This window comes from Antechinus flavipes, chromosome 1, assembly GCF_016432865.1.
Source record: "Antechinus flavipes isolate AdamAnt ecotype Samford, QLD, Australia chromosome 1, AdamAnt_v2, whole genome shotgun sequence".
NCBI lineage: Eukaryota > Metazoa > Chordata > Mammalia > Dasyuromorphia > Dasyuridae > Antechinus > Antechinus flavipes.
The window spans coordinates 575,326,660-575,345,307 of NC_067398.1; the positions used below are offsets into that span (position 1 = coordinate 575,326,660).

Consider the following 18,648-nt stretch of genomic DNA (forward strand, 5'->3'; position numbering starts at 1 on the left):
CTATTCCTTCATTATAAATAATTCTGTCAATTCAAGAATTCTTTGCATCAAGAATGTCTACCTTTAGACTTTTTTTTTTAAGCAGATGTTTGTTTTTAACTGACTAGTCTTTTTTTGTTAACCATTTTTCACATTCTCCATATTTGAAAACAAGTAGCCAACTGCATCAAATTGGTCTCTGTTCAAAAATACACACAAACCAGTTTACTACAATAGATTTATATCATATACTAGAAAGGCAGGATTGTGTACTGTATTACTCCAGGGTATTTTTCATTTATTTCCAAAACATTCTAGCTTTAAAGTACAGATTATCTTTTGTTCAAACCTGACTTGCCAACAGGGACCACAAGTCTACTGAAATGCATCTGTAGTTAATGAAAGCTCTCCCTAACAGTGAAGTTAGATTTTGACTCAAAGCTTTTCTGCAGGTCTTCTCAACTTTCCTCTCTGCTTCTAGCAGGCTGTTGTGATACATTGTGACTTCACACAGTGGGTATTAAGTGAGTTAATTCAAAGGAGCTGAAACCTCATTGATCCTAATTGAAAGCAATACACCCAACCAAATACTTTTCTACCCCATCTGCTCTGGCCTGCCACCAGCTATTCAATACAAGAGAATTAATAGTTTCAGATATTCTAACCGACCCAATAAAGGCACTCATTTAAGCAAGGCTGCATTAACAAAGTGAAAAAACAAGGGCAAAATGGGTTCAAATGGAGCATTTTACTCCTAGTTGGCTTTAACAAAGCTGAATAAGGCTTATTCTGACTTTTTATGTGCAAGACTTGATAAACTGAATGAGAAGGCACTCAATGATCAGTCAACGAGCATTGATGAATGGTCATTAGGACCCCCCTGATCTTAGGGTAGACCCTTCCACAAAGTGGCACACCAGCTTGAATGGGCGGACTCACTAATGTCCAGATTTCTCCGCTTGCTTGTTCCACTTTCACTTTCAGACCACTGGCCACCAAATGAGGCTGACATATTGGAAAATAATCATTTATGGGCGAGTGGTAAAAAATAAAATGGGAGCATTAGCTCTGCTTTCAAATTCAAATCTGCTAGTTTTGTCAGACCCCAAAGGTTGTGATTTTCCACCCAGCTGGAAACTATTAGTGTTTTCTTAAGGCATCCACTGACAGGGCAAACCCACCTAATGTGTACTCACACATTGGGTTAGGAAGATGGACCTCTTCTCTGGATGGCTTCCTAACTTCCCATCAGTTTGACAGTCAATTAAATAGATACAGCACCTAATAAAAATGTATGTTAATTTGTTTCTACTCCTGAAAGACATCTAAAAGTGTACTTAGGAAACTGAATAATATATTGATTCCTGGCAACAGAAATAAATCCAGTCATACCTTATCCAGAGGACAAAATAAAATGACCTATACATGAGTTAATAGAAATCAAAGAATATCAACCCAGAGTGGAATCAAGGAATACAGATAAAACCTTTTTTTTTTTTTTAATTTAAAGTCCATTAAAAATTAAGTATTCTATGGGAACATTTTAGATATAAATTCTTTCCATATAAGTCTGATGTAAACTAATAGATCATAATCATATTATTTTCCTTAACTTATTTCCTCAGGTATCTATCTATCTGTTCAACAAAGTTCTGTGGCTTCTCAACTGCTCACAAGGACCTTAGTTACATGACAAAGAACAGGAAGCAAGATAACAATCTCAAGTATTTGGAGAGTATATAAACACTACTATGGAGGCTAAAGGGTTATTTAGGGAAGTCCAAGAGGACCAAACTACAAGTAAAAGAAGAAATCAATTAAAGAGGAAACAGACTGGGATAGAGAAAGCTTTTCTTAATAGGTGAGACCTACCAGACAACAGAGAAATCACATAGCTCTGTTCTACGGGGTCATTTGCAACTAGACTGGCCCAAATCCTTGACAATAAGGTATCCTGTGGAGAACAAGTCTGTATGTATAAAAAGGAAGCCTAGTCTACCAGAGAAAGTGGCTGAGTCAGGAGTCATGACCCTTAGGCTTACCTATCACTTCTAGGAAACTAAATGCTTCAAGTTTCCAGTACATCTGGAATGTTAAACCCCCTCTCTCTCATCAAAAATTAGTAAATAATGTGCCCTCAAATTGAAATTGGAAGACATAGGAATTAAACCCTAAAACAGATAAGCTGATATTCCAAATAGTCTATATGGGTTTTTTTGTTTCTTTTTTTAAAAATAATATTAATGTAAACATATTGTTCCAAGTGCTACAACTGATTTTTTTTTCATTCTTTGAAAAAGTTTGGCATCTTTTATCATTTTTTCAAAAATTAAACTTTTCAAGATTTGTGAAATAACATTTATTGAAAGTGTTAATCTATATTCACAGTTCCTGGAATTTCTATTTTTTTTTTATTGTCTTGGTGGCAAACTATTCAAAATAGCCCATTTCACCAACTATATTTCTGTTTGTCACTACTCAATATCTTGATGTTTGGGGAAGGCTTGTTAAAAGGAAAGCAGAAACTTGCATCTCCAGGATAAATTACAGCCTCTCAATAGGCACTTTAAATCTCATCATACTGTTAAACCAAAACCACGTTTTAAAAGAACTAAAGATGAAAGTGCTTGGAGATTTTAAATGTCTTATTTATCTAGGGGTTTACTATCAAACTCTTTTGCAGAACCTTCTCTTTATTAAATGCCTCCCCTTCTCCAAATTCTCCCTCTGCACCATATAAAATTTAAACTTCATCTTATAGCATATATATGACTCTATCCACATTCTATCATTTGTATATTTAATTTTTGTTCTATTTTTTCATGCCAATCTCCATTAAGTTAATATGAGAGAATCAGTAACTACCCATATTTTATTCATTTGAAAGAGACTGTAGCATTCTCTTGAAAACCTTTGTTTCCCTGTCCCCACCTCCCCATTCTTACTGCTGGCCAGTTAGTTTTTGTTAAAACGCAGGGGTGATGGCGTATGCTCCAATGAACTTTCCCTCCTCTCAGCACCAGAGACAAAAACCGGCAGCCCTGCTCTGAGCTGGCTGCCATCTGGACAGCTTTCTCTCAAAGCCCACCCCACACCACACTGCAGGCGAAATTGGAGGGCTCCAGAGCTCTGTGGGGCTATTCAGGACATACCAATTTCACATTTTCTGCTTGTACGCTTGCAACAATAAATGCTAATGAGGACTATGAATGACAATTTTAAAGACAATAAAAAGGTCTCCAAATCCCTTGCATATGGAGACACTGTTTGCAAAACTTCACCTTCTGTTACAGAGTTGTAACAGTCTAAAGAAGGCAAAAGGAAAATCCGGAAAACAATAAGATGATCAAAGTGGTGCTGAGTCCTTAAGATTTCCAAAGAAAGCCATCTTTATAAGCTCAGTAAATAGTAGACTTTACCCATGTATAGAAGCACAAATGCATCACACATTTTATTATCCCACCTCCCATAGAAATGTAGTTTATTACAAGTTGCCACCAATTATTGTCTATATATCAAAAAGATAGCCTCAACAGCTGATTTCATTCACTGGCTAGCCAAAAAGTCAAACAATTCGAGAACTTATTATTTCATGGAACTTTAGATACATTTGAAAATAAAGTATGATCTTTATTCTTATATAATAGCCTTCCTAAAAATTTCATTCAAAGAAAAGATAGACGAAAGATGTATAAATGTGAGTTGTTGGTTTATTGTTTGTTTTTTTGACTAATGTAGAATTATAGTCCCTGGAAGTGAAGAAATGAAAGTTTCATCTGTCTCTATATAGTTTAGAATTGCTAGTCTCTTTATCATTAACATGGATTAAAACACTTTCAACAAAATCCACCAGGTGGAGCAAATACACAGCAATACAAATCCCTGCATTTCTTGATCACATTATTCTTTTGAAGGTTTATTTTCCTTTAACAAACTCCCTTTTGCTCATTGCACTTTACAAATTAACACAATCCACACAATAATGAGCCACACTGACATACAAATTCTAAGTTCGCTAAAATAAAGTTTTGAGTTCCACTGGATTTTTCTGTACAATTAGAAATCTCATTACAAAAAAGCTTCATTCGTCAAAATCATACCTAGCACTGTGATTTAACCTTGGTATAATTCTAGATGTTAAATACACCTTGATTCAGATTAGATACAAAATAAAATGGAATGCAATATTGCAATAATAACTGTCTTAGAACACCAGGCGATGAGATTAAAAGGTGTCCATCTTAATTTCTTGTCCTCATCTTGGTGTATTTATTTCAGGGGTACCAGAATCAAAAGGCACTGGCCTTGGCTGGAGCCCTGGGATGCAGTGCTACCCTCCTACTCTGTTATAGTGGAGTCGCCACAGTCAAGTTCTTTAAACTCTGAGGTTCATTTCCCTCATCTGTAAAATGGGAATACTACTATTTTTTTTTAAAAAGTTATTTGTGAGCTATCATTTTTATTGAGGTGTTTAAAACCTATTCCACATCTACAGCTGAACTATAGAATAAAACTTAATACTCTAAATTTGTGTATTATTATCATCTTTAATCAGGGGATGAAGACAACATGATGCTTCTCTCACAACATAGGGTGAAGCTAAATTAGTTTCTTAGGCCTTTCCCCATATCTTGTGCCCTATTTATAATTGGAACAAATCTGTTGTTACTGATAGGATGTAGTTTCTTTGTTCTACTCCCTTCTGGATCCTTTCTTTTTTCCTGCCTTCCCTTCCTCCTTCCTTATCTCCATTTTTTGAGACCTTGCCATTTGGTTCATTTATTTATTCATTTGTTCATTTAACATGTATCTGAACACCTAATAGGTGCTAAGTGCCATCTTCTTTCCCTTGTTCATTTCTACCCTTTTCCACTTTCCCCTTTCCTTCAATCCACATCCATCCTATTCACTTTTCAAAGTCCTCTGATCTTCTTAACATTAGTTGTATTCACTGCCAAAGTCTACAAATGGTGTTAATGATGTCCCTTTTTGGGAAATACTATCTGGATTCAAAGATCAGGACCAAGACTAGCTTAAAATGTACTACTGGGAGAATGTTAGAAACATTGACAAGAGGCTTAATATAAATTGTTCTTGGGTTTTCCTCCCCCCCTTTTCATATTTACAGTGATGTTAAAAAGAAAAATAATCCAAAGGAATGCAGCAGGCTGAGACATAAATAAACATGCATATCCTCAGGCATATGTATAACACTTATGGCAAAACTACATTATGCTTCAGCCTAATAGATCATGGTGATACCAATTTTATCACATGACTCTCCCTCCACTTGTTTAAATGATCATACATATTTTTTGCCAGGCAAGTAAAGAAATGCACTAAATATCTGCAATAGTCTTATAAATGCAATATGGGGAAAATGCCATTTTCATATAACCCTTACAAATTTCTTAGATAAGCTCTTCCAAGCTGTAACTATATAACATGGAAAGCATAAATATATCCCATTACATATGCGCAACTTCTATTAACATTAACCAGAATTATAAATGTACCCTTTCTAATGAAGTTGGAAAAAGTAAATCAATCACATGTAGCCATAATTTCAACCTTCCATCTCCTTATCTTCCACATCTACCCACACAGCAAAATAAAGGACCTGGAGAATTTCAGCTTGCTTTAAAAAAATAAAAGAAAATCCACTCATACTCACTAGATCCCTGTAAAAGATATTTTGATACAACCTTCCTCACACATTTCTCTTAACAGCTGCCATAAGTCTTCAAAACGGCTACATATCTCTTACATTCTCAGAGATCCCTTCCTGAACCCTTTCTAATGAAATAAAAGTAATTATGAATACCTGATAGAAAAGGTCAATAACCACATTCAAAATATAAGGGAATATGTAATTTAAAAATATAACTCTATAAGAAGTTTGTTTTGGAGAAAGCCCTCATTTAAAATGATATTGACTACATTTACAAGCCTTAAAAATTTTAGTTTGAGTTTTAGATAGTATAGTTAACACTGAACCATCTCCAGTCTATGAGCTAAATTGTATTTAAATGAACAAAGAAATAGGAAGCACAGCAAACCAACATCAGAAATCCAATAGTTAATGTTTGTTGTTGTTGGTATACAGAGTATTTATTATATACCAATGCCAGAATTTTAGGAGAGAATACTAAAAAGTGTTAAAATGGGGGTGGGGGGAGGGAGGAGGAGGGTTTTGTGTGTGTGTAAATCTGTTTAATACACACACAAACACACACACACATATATGTTTTTTAAATTATATATATAGGTGTGTGTGTGTGTGTGTGTGTGTGTGTGTGTGTGTGTGTGTGTGTGTATAAATGTATAAAAAAAATCAAGCTTTTCTGTCAATGTAGTCCAGGCTGGGAGACCAGAGAACAGTGCTGGCAGGAACCTCAAATTCCTGACCAAACCCTCTTCCACACAATGCCTTGTGAATGAAAGGAACCCAGGCCCTGCAGAGATAGCCTGCTGTCAGGAACCAGACCTGACGTGTGCGGACAGACAGGGCTGGCCATGCAGGATGTCAGAGCACCATACTGCTTACTAGAGATACTGAGTTCTCACATAGGCTCAGACTGGATGTTTTGCTCTTCAGGTAATTAAACAAGGAAGCAGGGCTGCTGTGTATGAGTCTGACCCCACTTGCAGAGGCTCCAGGATTCTGACTATCAACTTCCTCTAGAACTGCCTGGAGCAACAAGCATTCTACTCTTCTCTCCCTCTCCCCTCCCTTCTCTTCATTTTCTCCCTCCTAATACTGACCTCTGACATAAATCCTCCCCAGAACGGCAGCCAATCTTAGAGACCAGTATAAATATATTAAAGAAAGTACAAGGGAGGAAAAAAGTGACTTCTTGGCAGCAAAAAGTTCATCATGAATGTTGTTTTTCAATCGCTTTAGTCATGTCCCCACTCTTAGTAAGCACATTTGGGGTTTTCTTGGCAAAGATACTGGAGTGGTTTCCCATTTCCTTCCCCAGAGGATTAAAGCAAAAGTGGATAAGTGACTTGCCTAGAGTCACACAGCTAGTAAGTGTCCACCACATTTGAACTCAAGCCTTCTAGACTCAAGTCAGGTGCCCTTATCATTAAGTAGTAGCCCCCAAAATTGAAAAGCAAAAAAAAATTAACATCTGTCCAGATTCCAATCAGTACTTTTTTTCTAGATAAGAGATATCTCTCTACCTAGATATAACATATATATGTAGATATATACACAAACTCTAAGATATATATATGTACATATATATATGTGAGTGTACATCCATATTTATCTATATACATATATGTATATCTGTATGTGTACAACATACAGAGGGGGGAAGCGAGGTAATGTGCGTACCTCCCAAGACAACAAAGTCTGTTGAACTTGGGAGGAAGAAACACCTAAGTTCAATTTCTATCTCACACAATTATTAGCCTCATGTTGTGGGCAAGTCCCTTAACCTCTCTATATCTATATGTAATACACACATACACACACACATACATATATGCATAAAATCTTAAAACATATATATAAAAACATGGAGAGTGGTGAAGGAAATGGCAGACCACGCTAGTGTCTTTGCCAAGAAAATCCCAAATGGGGTCATGTTGAGTCAAGTGTGACTGACTGAACAACAGGTAAGTGGATAGATAAAGCTATTTAACTTAAAAGAAAGGGTACTACAGCAACAAGATTATGTCCAGTAGACTTGTGATGGAATGAATCATCCACACTCAGAGAGAGGACTATGGAGATTGAATGTGGATCACAGCATAGTATTTTGTTGTTGTTGATTTGCTTGGGTTTTTTCCTCCTTCATTTTCTTCCCTTTTTGATATGATTTTTCTTGTATAGCATGATAAATGTGTAAATATGTTTAGAAGAATTGCATGTTTAAGCTATATTGGATTACTTACTATCTAGGGAAAGGAGGAGGTGGGTAGGGAATGGAAAATCTGGAACATAACATTTTGCAAAAGTGAATGTTGAAAACTTTGCATTTTAAAAAATAAAAAGCCATTATTTTAAAAAGAATATAAAAATGTGAATAAATAAATATTTGAAAGGTTGTAGGGGAGAAAAAAAAGAAAATGTACTTATGGGAATCTAAACAGATGTTAATTTCTTCTACTTTTCTATTTTAGAGATTAGTAGTGATGGACTTTTGCTGCCAAGCTATATCTACCTACACATATCATACATATAGATAGGTATCTATACGTAAAGATAATTTACAGATAAACAGATGATAGCTTATAAATGGTACAACCAGTATGTTTAAAATTCACAACTTGATTAAGATGAGAAAAACAGTTCCTCTGTGATGTGGAAAAGTTTTCACAAGACTTAAAAATAACCTTCAGTTATTGTTAATATTAATTATTATTATTAATATTGATATTTATTTCTTTGATCCTAACCTAGGATTTCATCAGTACCAGAAAGCTCTAGGTGTGGACACTTTCTTTTACATCTTGTAATTCTTTCTACAACTCAAAAGTCAGGAGAACTTACCCAAGATCATAAAGCCAGATTTTCCTGCCCATAAGGCAGTAGGCCTGTTCGACTTTAGACCTAAGTTGTGATGCTGGGCAAATCATTTAACTTTTCAAAGTCTCAGTTCTCACCTGTGAAATGAAGTCTTTAAAGTCCCTTCTTCTAGTTCTCTATCTAGGATACCATGATCCGCTCTTAACTATTTTCCCACACCATCTTTTCATCCTAAATACCCTTTCCCCTAGCACTGCTCTTTAAAAAAAAAAAAAAAAAAAAAAAAAAAAAAAGTGCAATATGATCACAATGAACAGAATTTATTACTAATTTTAAAATCCCTCCTTTAAAAACAGAATACATAAGACTGGCTATTTTCAGTTTTCAGAATGAAAATATTTTGTGTAATTAAAAATTGATATGCTCTATTTTATTCTCTTTCAGAAACCTTATGGTCATTAACTAAATTCCCAAAATGCCTTTTGTAGTAATTTTCCTAAGATTCACCCTAAAGCACAGAAATGCCCCTACCCAGGTCAAAGAATTAGTAGGAACTTTAAAAAAAAAAAAAAAATCACACTTGAAAGCAATGATTAGAAACCTATAAATAATATATTCCTTCTTCATCTAAAAATCCATAGAGTAAAATATTGGCTGAAAGAGAGACAGAGACCCAAAGAGAGAGGAATTCAAAAGCCTGCCTGCTTGTCTGTGTTCAACACAAAGAACATTAAATGAAAACAACTGGCGGACTGCCAAATTCCTATAGAGGCAAAGAGATTCAAATAAATTGATTTCACGCATCACACTGACCTGGGATCAGTGTGCAGCGGTACAAGGAGCTCAAAGCTCCATGTGGGGTAAAACCCATTAATGCTACCAGAGGCCTAGGATATAACCAAGAAAATATGAAAACTCAAAATCTCTCTGAAAAGAGAACTTTTGCTTGAGGAAAATCATTTTTCTTCTATCCTTAATACGGAAATCAATATTTGTGGGAGAACTCCTTTATCATCTGAAGTTATCCAAATATCATTTATTATTATTATTATTATTATATTATTATTATTATTATATCTAACTTAAAACATGCATTGTGCATGCAGATGGATAACATGAATACTACAGGAGGGATAGTGTGCATGTTCATACATGTAATTTTAAGACAATAGGCTAAAATCCTATTTTTCCCCTATGATTCTTTCCTCCTCTGCTACTCTTTCCATGTTTTGTGTAAATTATGGGTTTTCTTGTCTTTGGAGTCCAAAAACTGGATTCTGGCCAAGTATTTCCTATTGGCTCCAAAAGGAAGCTCAACAGAATGGTCACACTCAAACATATTCTAAATCAGCCTGGCTATACAGGTTCTTCTAGCAGAACTAAAATAAAAACCAAAAGCACTGTACTCTAATGACAGCAAGAAACCTGCATCCTCTAGGTTCAATTACATTAAGGTTTGAGTGTAACTGGTTTATGACTACACTAAGTTTCCTATATTCCATTCCACCACAGTACACAGGAATTGGGTATCTAACTAAAGGCTCAACTTTTTCCTCCTAGATAAACTTGAATAAATCTCTTCACTTTTCCTGCTGCCAAATTATAGTCCCAATCCTCTTTAATCTTGTGCTTTCCTTCTGAAATTATCCTCAATTTATTTTGTGTATATTTTATTTATATACAATTATTTGTATGTTGCCTCCCCCATTAGCCTGTGAGCTCCTTCAGAACAGGGGCTATTTGGGGGCTTCTTTGCGCCCCCAGAACTTAACCTATTAACTGTCATATATTAGATGTTTAATGTTAGCTGACTGCCTGAATAAGAGAATTTGATAAAATGGATAGTTTGAGGAGTCTGTAGGTTTGAATTATGGATTTGTGTTTTACAAATCTAAATCCTGAAAAGTGGAAAGGAGAAAACAAAGAGGGGGAGGGGGAGGAGAAGGAGAGGGGAGAGAGAGAGAGAAAGAGAGAGAAGGAGGGAGGGAGGGAAAGAGAAAAAGAGAAAGAGAAAAAGGGAGAAAGAGAGATTCTTGCTTTTATAAATTACCACTGTAAATGAAAGGAGAATAAATATTTTAGATATTTTGAAGAGATTCTTAAATTGAATTAATGATATGATTATTACCCTCCCACTCTCACTCCTGTATCATTGGCAGAGAGAGGAGGAGAGGAAGAGAATGTGATGAGATCAATATGTGATGCCTTGGGGGGAAAAAATGGAGCTGGGAATTCAATATTTGCATAATACACCAAATAACCCACGTGTATTATGATGTCTGTTCTTGTCATCCATCTTTGCTTTTCATTACAGATCTCCCATGCTGCAATCAAGTTCACTGCCAACAGGCCACAGGTGTGCACCACATGAGCAGATGAAGTGGTGATATTGACGAGGAGGGGGTAAGGGAGGAGGAGAGGGCAATGAGGATGGCTCTCTAGAACTACAACACATTTATCCAAGGTGTACTTATGCATCTGTTACAGCCTTTCTTTTTTAATTTTTAATTAACACCTTGGATGTATTTTCGCACATAAATAAGTGCTGCCCTGAGAGGTTACAGAAGAAAGGAAGAAAATATGAGATATACATTTAGTATTCACAGAGCTCTTCCTGTAGAAGAACTTAGGTAAATAATCACTAGTGATTCCCTTTTCTTTCCCTTAAAAAAATAAATTTTTGTGGTCTCTTCTTAATTATAATGCTTCTTATTTATTTATATTAACAACTTTACAAAAGTGCTTTCCCCTAATTATCAATTGATTATCCCAATAATATAATTTCCATTTTGCAGATGAAAAACTAAAGCTTAAATAATCTGATCACATAAATAGGAAAAAAAAAAAAAAAGAAGAGCCTGCATGCTTAGAATCCCAGACCAATGTTCTTTCCACACCCTCCTACTTCCCAAACTCCTTTCTCTTAGAACTTGTAGACTAAAAATCTAATAGCAAATCTATAGTCCAATTTAAAAAAAAATGAACCACAAATTTTATCTAACTGATCACAAAGACCAGAAGGTAAGTGATGTGCACATTTGTGTGACAGAATAAAGGAACACCCTCCAAAGACTAACATCAGAATAATTAGTTCATTTTTTCTCCCAAGAGATTCAAAAGCACCCCAAACCAATTCCCTCCCACCAAACCACTCATGATCCTATAGAACAAAAACAAATTGCAAAATAGGAAAAAAAGAGATGTGGCTAAAACAATCAAGTCAAAATACCACCGGTAGCAAAGGGGGCAAACATTATTCTCTACTGTATTTTTCAAAGAGCAATGGAGTCAAGGGTGCTTTCCTTTTACCTTTTCTTCTCAACTTGCTCAGTTATGCATTACACATCTTTTTCCTGCTTACTAGTGACAAGCACCAACCAAGATGTACTTACTCTCCCCCACAATGCTTTGGGATCACTCTAAACTGCCCAAATACAAGTTCCCTCCATTCACTCTTCTTCTCTTGATTCATTCTATGCAAGCTCATATTCTTTAAACCTGAAAAGGAGTTGTAATATTGAGCCTTCTAGAATCTGTCCCTTAGTTCTGTGGACCCACTTTGTTTTTAAACACAAAAAAAAAAAACCTTTAAAGAAGCTTCTTGTCATGTATCTTTTGCCTTTGTTTCTATTTACAGTGGTACTAATATGAAAGTAATTGTCCAGACTATTGTAGGTTGTGTATGGATGTTTTATAGTTCCTAGGAGAATTTTATGCATGACATTCACCCATGCATATAAAAATATCCAGTTCATTTTGAGAAAATAAAAACATTTTAAAAACGGAAAACCACTTTGTTTTTCCCCTATTTAGACAACAAACTGAGAAAACACCATCTACTAGTTACAATAAACACAGAAATCATGGCATAGCTTTTACTCAACTCAAGTGTTGTTTAGCTCATAGCAGATGTATTATGAAACATGGCAAGAAACACTCCAACAGAAAAATAGAAAGAAAAACTGGTACTTGATCATTTGATATCTTCAGACCCAAGCTATCACAGGTCCCACTAGAGTACAGATACACCAGAGAACACACAGCCCAACCCTTTAGAAAAACCCCACCCCACCATCACTATTTACTAAAGTTAAAATACTACAGGAAAAAAAAATGTGGCAACCAAACTATGAATTTAAAGTATCAATAAGGCAATAAGGGAGGGAGGGGGAAGAAGGGACAAAATATAGTAAAAAAAAAAAAAAATCTTTATGGTTTATGGGGAATACAAAGTAGAAAATAACTTTCTGAGATGTGTGTAAATTGCAAAATCAAAATATTTGTCTGTTCCTTACCTTGACAAAATTCAAAGTTCCCTTTTTTCCGGCAGTCACCTATTACTAAACTCAGTGCTCTCCAAGTGTTTCTTTTGACAGATATCATTCTCCACCAACCGTTCTGCTAATTTCCTCTCCTTTTCTGACTGGGACAGATATTATGTTCACCAGCCCAGAGATCAATCTTTTCTATTGACAACAACAAAGGAAAAAAAAATGCATATCACATCCAGTCTGAAGCACTCACTCTATGCATGAAAACACTAAGCCATTAAAAAAAAAAAAAAATAGCATCAGATAAATGCTGTCTTTCTAAAACAACATTACCCACCTTTTCATACAAGGGAGCATTTAAAAATACTTTAAGTTAATTTTTTCCCCAAAAAGCCTACTTTATTAATTAATCCTTTGCAAAGCCTACAGCAAAGGTGACAATTAAGTGGACACACAAACATTCCCTCTTAGCTCCTTAAAGGAGGGTTTCTAAAGAGGTATGAATTGTAGTGTAGATACTCAACACAATTCTTTATACTTTACCTGTTTCAGTAAAGGGATTAAAACATAAGCCTTCCAACCTTACATTTTATTTAAATAATTCTTTGGGTAATAGATATGGTTGCTTTCTATTTTAATTCATAGAAATTTATACACAGATGGCAGCTTTAAAGAGGCTATCCAAATTCTTTCACAGCCTTGGGATTTAGAAAATCACAAGTTCATAGATTTAGAGAGCTGCTAGTGACCTTAGGGGTCAAATCTTTCCTTTTACAAAAGAACTAAGGCTCTTGATTTGCCAAGGTCACAGACATAGTGACAGTGGAATATTCTAAACTCAGGTCCTCTGGTCTCCAAAATCAGCACTGATGCTGCCACTATTTAACTGTAACAGTTATTCCCCAAGAAAGTTAAAACATTCAGCAATGCTCAAAAAGGGATTTACTTATATACAGTCATGCCTTATGCAACAAGAGTAACAATTTTTTTTAAGAATGTAGCAAGCACACAAGTAATGTGAATTATAATGTCACAGATTTCTTTGTCCAGATTGACTAGGTTCACTAGTTTTATTTATTTTTTCTTCAACTAACAAAAATAAGCAAAAACCCAAAATATGTTTGTTGCCCTTATTCAGTATGAACTCTTAAAATTGCCACTTAAAGAATTAACTATGAGACAGAACCTATGAAGATAAGAGATACTTCAAGGTCATTATTGAATGAAAAGTGATATCAAATATCTAGTCACTGAAAAATGGAAAACATGCAAATATTGCCTTTTGGCACTTATTAGCTGTATGATCATGATGGGAAAGATATTCTCAGCTGCCTTTGAACTGAAGCTAGAAAGGCAATCTGAGAATCAGGAAAATGAATTCAAGTCTTGTTCTTGATACACACTGCTCTATGGGAATGCTGGGTAATTTGCCCCATATCTCTCCATAATTCCACACAATCTCTAAAAATTGCAGAGAAGGTGAACATATGCATTTTTCTCACTGGAAGATCCCTATACCAATGAAGTCAAAGGAATGGACTCATTTACTGATCCTTGTAACTACTACTATTATTATTATTTTCCACAATTATTATTCCCTAGTGGTACATTATGTCACATCCTTGCAGAATGAAGGATGTAGTAGTTTCCCTCTAAGACAAATCAAATCCCTCTGTATTCCTTATTATTAATATGCTTTGCTATACAATTAAGCATTTAGTAAGCAAGCACCAAGCATTTATTAAACACTTAAAATGCACCAGGTGATGTATTTATTTTTCTTTATGCTGATGATTAAACAGACAGTCCCTGGGGAGAAGTACAATTCTTATACTGAATCATACTTCAATTCAAGCTCTGGAAAGTTCTAAGCAAGCTGGAATGGCTCTGAGTACAGTTCCAGGGACACAGTGTTTGTTCTTCCTGGACCAGACCCACTTAATCCAAAGAGGCTCATTACCAGTAAATTGGCCACTAGGTGATAGAATTTTTTTTGACCACAGAAATCCATGGAACAGAAGCATCATTAGTAACAAATTTCACTGTTTTTACAAAAACAATTACTACAGGATCATCATCAGAGAAGACTTGGAAATATTTACATAGTCATGAATTCTCTTTTAATTGAATACAACAATTTGGTTCTTTCTTTTTTTTTTAAACAAAAATACTTCAAGAAGAAAAATGAAAATTCTCAATTCACAAGGGGATTATGATGTTTGTACTCTATCAAACCCTACAATTATCTCAAAGAACCATTAATTGGTGATGTTTAGGATAAATGCCCCAACCTAGAATGCACAAAAGGGGAAAAGTAATATATATACAAATTTGTAGGATCTGATATTATGCTGCTTTCAAATGCTAATTTTTCTGCCTACTAATAACTAACCAGGCCTCTTTGCCCATGTGTAGGTCTTTTAAATGTTGTACGTCAAGCTGTACATGTAACAATTGCATTGGCAAAATTAAAAATCACTACAAAGTAAATGCATGGCTATGGTTTACTGAACTTTTACAAATGTGTCCCCCTCCCCCCCCAGAATAAGAAATTAATTAGCTGGGAGCAATTTGAAAACTTTTCTCCAAAACACAATTTAATCATTTAATGTTGAAAACATAGTGGAGGGAGGAGGAGCTTGAAAATGCTTTAATGAGTTGTTTTAATATAATTTTCTAAAAATATTACCTGTCACTAAAATGTGCACAACTTTGAAATGACCCCTCCAAAGAACCTCTTGTACAACCTTCCACATACTTTAGAGAATTATTATTATTTTAGAAAAACAAATAATAACTATATCATATTCAGTGACCTTTCACCAAAGACATAATGAAATTTCTCTTCAAAGTATAAATACCTATTGGATACATACCAACCCTCAAATTCTAGATTTTTTTTTTTTTTTTTTTTTTTTTTGCTGAGGCAATTAGGGTAAGTGACTTGTCCAGGATCACACAGCTAGAAGTTTTAAGTGTCTGAAGTCAAATTTGAACTCAGATCCTTCTGACTCTAAGGCAGGTGGATCTCTAAATAGAGATCTACTGCACCATTTAGCTTCCCTAGAATGTTTTTTTAAATCCCCCAAATTCCTTGTTTTGCATCTAAACTTGCTTTCAGTTATATGTCAATATGTTCTCAACAGAAATAAGATACTTTTCTTACAACTTCTACTTCAGTATGGCTTATAAATATGTATAGATATTTATAGATAATGTTTTTCTCTATAGCGGGGAACTAATTTTTTTTTTCTAATTATATATTTGCCTTAAAATTTACTTCTCCTCAAATCAAGATCATTCCCCCTCATAAAGTTTCTATTTTTTGTGGGAATGTGTACACATACACAAATATACATATAGGTATATACTGTTATTGAGCTATTTCATTTGTGTCTGGCTCTTTGTGAGGTTTTTTTTAGCCACTTCTTTTAAGCTATTAAAGCTTAAAATTTGGGGACACTGTGTGTGTGAATTTGCTGTAAGGAACCTCAGAAGTCATCCAGTTCAAATGACCAATAATATCTGACCAACTTAATGGAAAACATGACATAATGAGAATCATAAAATTTAGGGTCTAGGCTTTAAAAGCCTGTTGCTATCCCTATTCCATAATTCTAAAAACAAATTTTAAAATGTTAGTACATTAGGTCAAAAACTTGTTTCTACTACCTTGAAAGTCTTTTATCACTGAACTTCCCATCTGTGTCTTTATTTATAATACCTATGTGAATTGGGTATGTTGTATTCTCTGGAATCCCATTGGTACTCAAATACAATATTCCCAAACCCTTAAACCACATGCAATTTGAAAGCACTATACTATGCTGATTTAAACCAAATCCAGGGTCCCACCCCACCCCACCTGCATACTTTATAATCAAAAGAGTCTATTTCTTGAATCAATGGGAAAAACCAGCTTTTTTAGAAATTTCAGTTGGATGTTAAGCTGAATGAGGAGAGAGTTCGTTTTATTAGGTTTTGTACAGCATAAACCTTAGTTTTGGCAAACAAGTACAAAGTATCGCAAACAATAGCAAGTAACATGAAAAATGCCCCCTTGAGTGTTTCCAGCCTATGTTCAAATGATACCTATCTTTATATCCAAAATAAGAGTTTTAGATGACCCTTGCTCCTCCCACCCAATCTATAAAGCCTTCTTAGTACAAATGTAACTTTCAGGATGGTTTCAAAAGCTCTACTTCACCCACAGTAGAGCATCTCAACAATTTGTAGTTATACAAGAGCATTATTAAAAAAAAAAAAAAAAAAAAAAAAAAAAAGGCTCAGCATGTTGTATTGCCATGGAAATTGTGGAAAACATACATTCTCAAACAAATATTACTTTTTCTCAATGGTATGAAGTAATGAAAACCACATGTGTAAATCTGCGATCCGTGCAGTAGTTCAAGCTGCAGCTGATCGAAAATACAGAAAGTGAACTCTGCTATATAAAGGATTCTTGTTACAGAAATATAATGTGAAAACCAGATGCAGACAGAAAACCTTAATCACAGATGGGAATGTAATCACTGGCATACAGAATACTTTTTTGATCAATCTTAACCATATGCGCGATGTATTTATTTTCTAAGGAATGCAATAACTGGAGAGAACCTTCCATTTGAATTCGGTTAACCTCATATTTATAATGCTTTTATCTTACTCCCACATCCCTTCAATGTATAAGCTGAGCCAAGGTTTTAAAAGGAAGAGTCGCTGGCCTTGGCAAATCATTCTTGTATCAGTTTATCTTTCAAAAATTTAATAGGATGTAAAGACTACACATATCAGAGTCAACCTCAAAAGAAATCAAATGCAGTTACCCATTACTGTATTTCTCAATCATTGCCAGGAATCCCTTCACTGCCTAAACACATTTCTCGAGAGAATTATACTACCACTTGGGTCAATTTTTCCTTTAGTATATGATGCATAGTTATTCAAAAATCCAGCATTAAGCACACCTCTTATTTCTGTCAAGCTTAGTTGGAATCAAATCTTAACTGTCTAATTTCTCTTCCTTCCTTTACTGAATTCTATTGCTTCAAAAGTGTCCCTTTCATAAATGAAAATGTAATTTTTTTTCCTGTTTCCAAATACAGCAGAAGTAAAACAGGACTGGCTAGAAAACTATCAAATAACAGCAATAATAAAAAAAAATGCCTTTTTATATTTGTAAAGTATTTAACATATTTTCAAAGTTATCTCCCATATATTAATTTACTTGTATGACAAATTCTCCAAAGTTACTTCCTTATAGCAAGCAAGATGCTCAAAAGGACTAATAATTTTTTCAAACCAGGTAGGGTGATGTGAGACTCAGACGATCCCTTCACAGGGATCAATTTTTGCATGAAAACATTAACCTTACTACCAAGAAATGATTTGGGTAGGAAGGAAACAGATCTATTATCAAAGACTATCCAAACAGGATGGTGAAGCTCTATTTGTGTAAAATAACTTGGCTTATAAATAGCTTTCAATTTCAAAGTAACAAAAATTTCTCCCTGGTATCTGTAAGGCATTTAAAATTGCCTGACAACCCTAATCTTCATAAATCTACTCTTCTCCTGGCTCCTTATTCAATCCATAATCTCAAATCCTTACTCTCCAATGACTATTTTCTTCTTTATGTCTCTATTTATGCTTCTTTATTAACAATCTTCTATTTACATGTGGACCTTTCTCCAATGTTCTGTCCTTGGACATTTCTCTCGTCAACTTACAGTTGCAACTTTGGCTTTCTCCAAAACTCTTATTTCTTCCATTATTTCCTTGGTGAATGGCTTCCAAAGCTATTTCCCATCCTAGCCTCCTCTCCTAGAAATGCCAGTTCCAAATTTCCGGAAGGAACTTTCTGTAATGACCGCGTATTTAAAGTCAGCCGGAGTCAGGAATTCAGGTTAAGGGAAA

At 34.8% G+C, this 18,648-nt stretch overlaps 1 protein-coding gene across 4 annotated transcripts in view; it reads right to left on the bottom strand.

Moving 5' to 3' along the window:
• Nucleotides 1-18,648, bottom strand: part of RUNX1T1 (RUNX1 partner transcriptional co-repressor 1) — a 174,899-nt gene that overhangs the window by 127,951 nt on the left and 28,300 nt on the right. The window contains exon 1 of one of the 4 annotated variants that reach the window (XM_051970842.1): nt 12,757-13,064. The exons of 2 other annotated variants lie outside the window; for them this stretch is intronic. In XM_051970842.1, coding sequence (XP_051826802.1) covers nt 12,757-12,844 — 88 coding nt within the window. In that variant the 5' untranslated portion in view covers nt 12,845-13,064. Of the gene's footprint in view, nt 1-12,756; nt 13,065-18,648 lie in introns of those variants that run through there. One more of the 4 variants, XM_051970835.1, reaches the window with a different exon arrangement.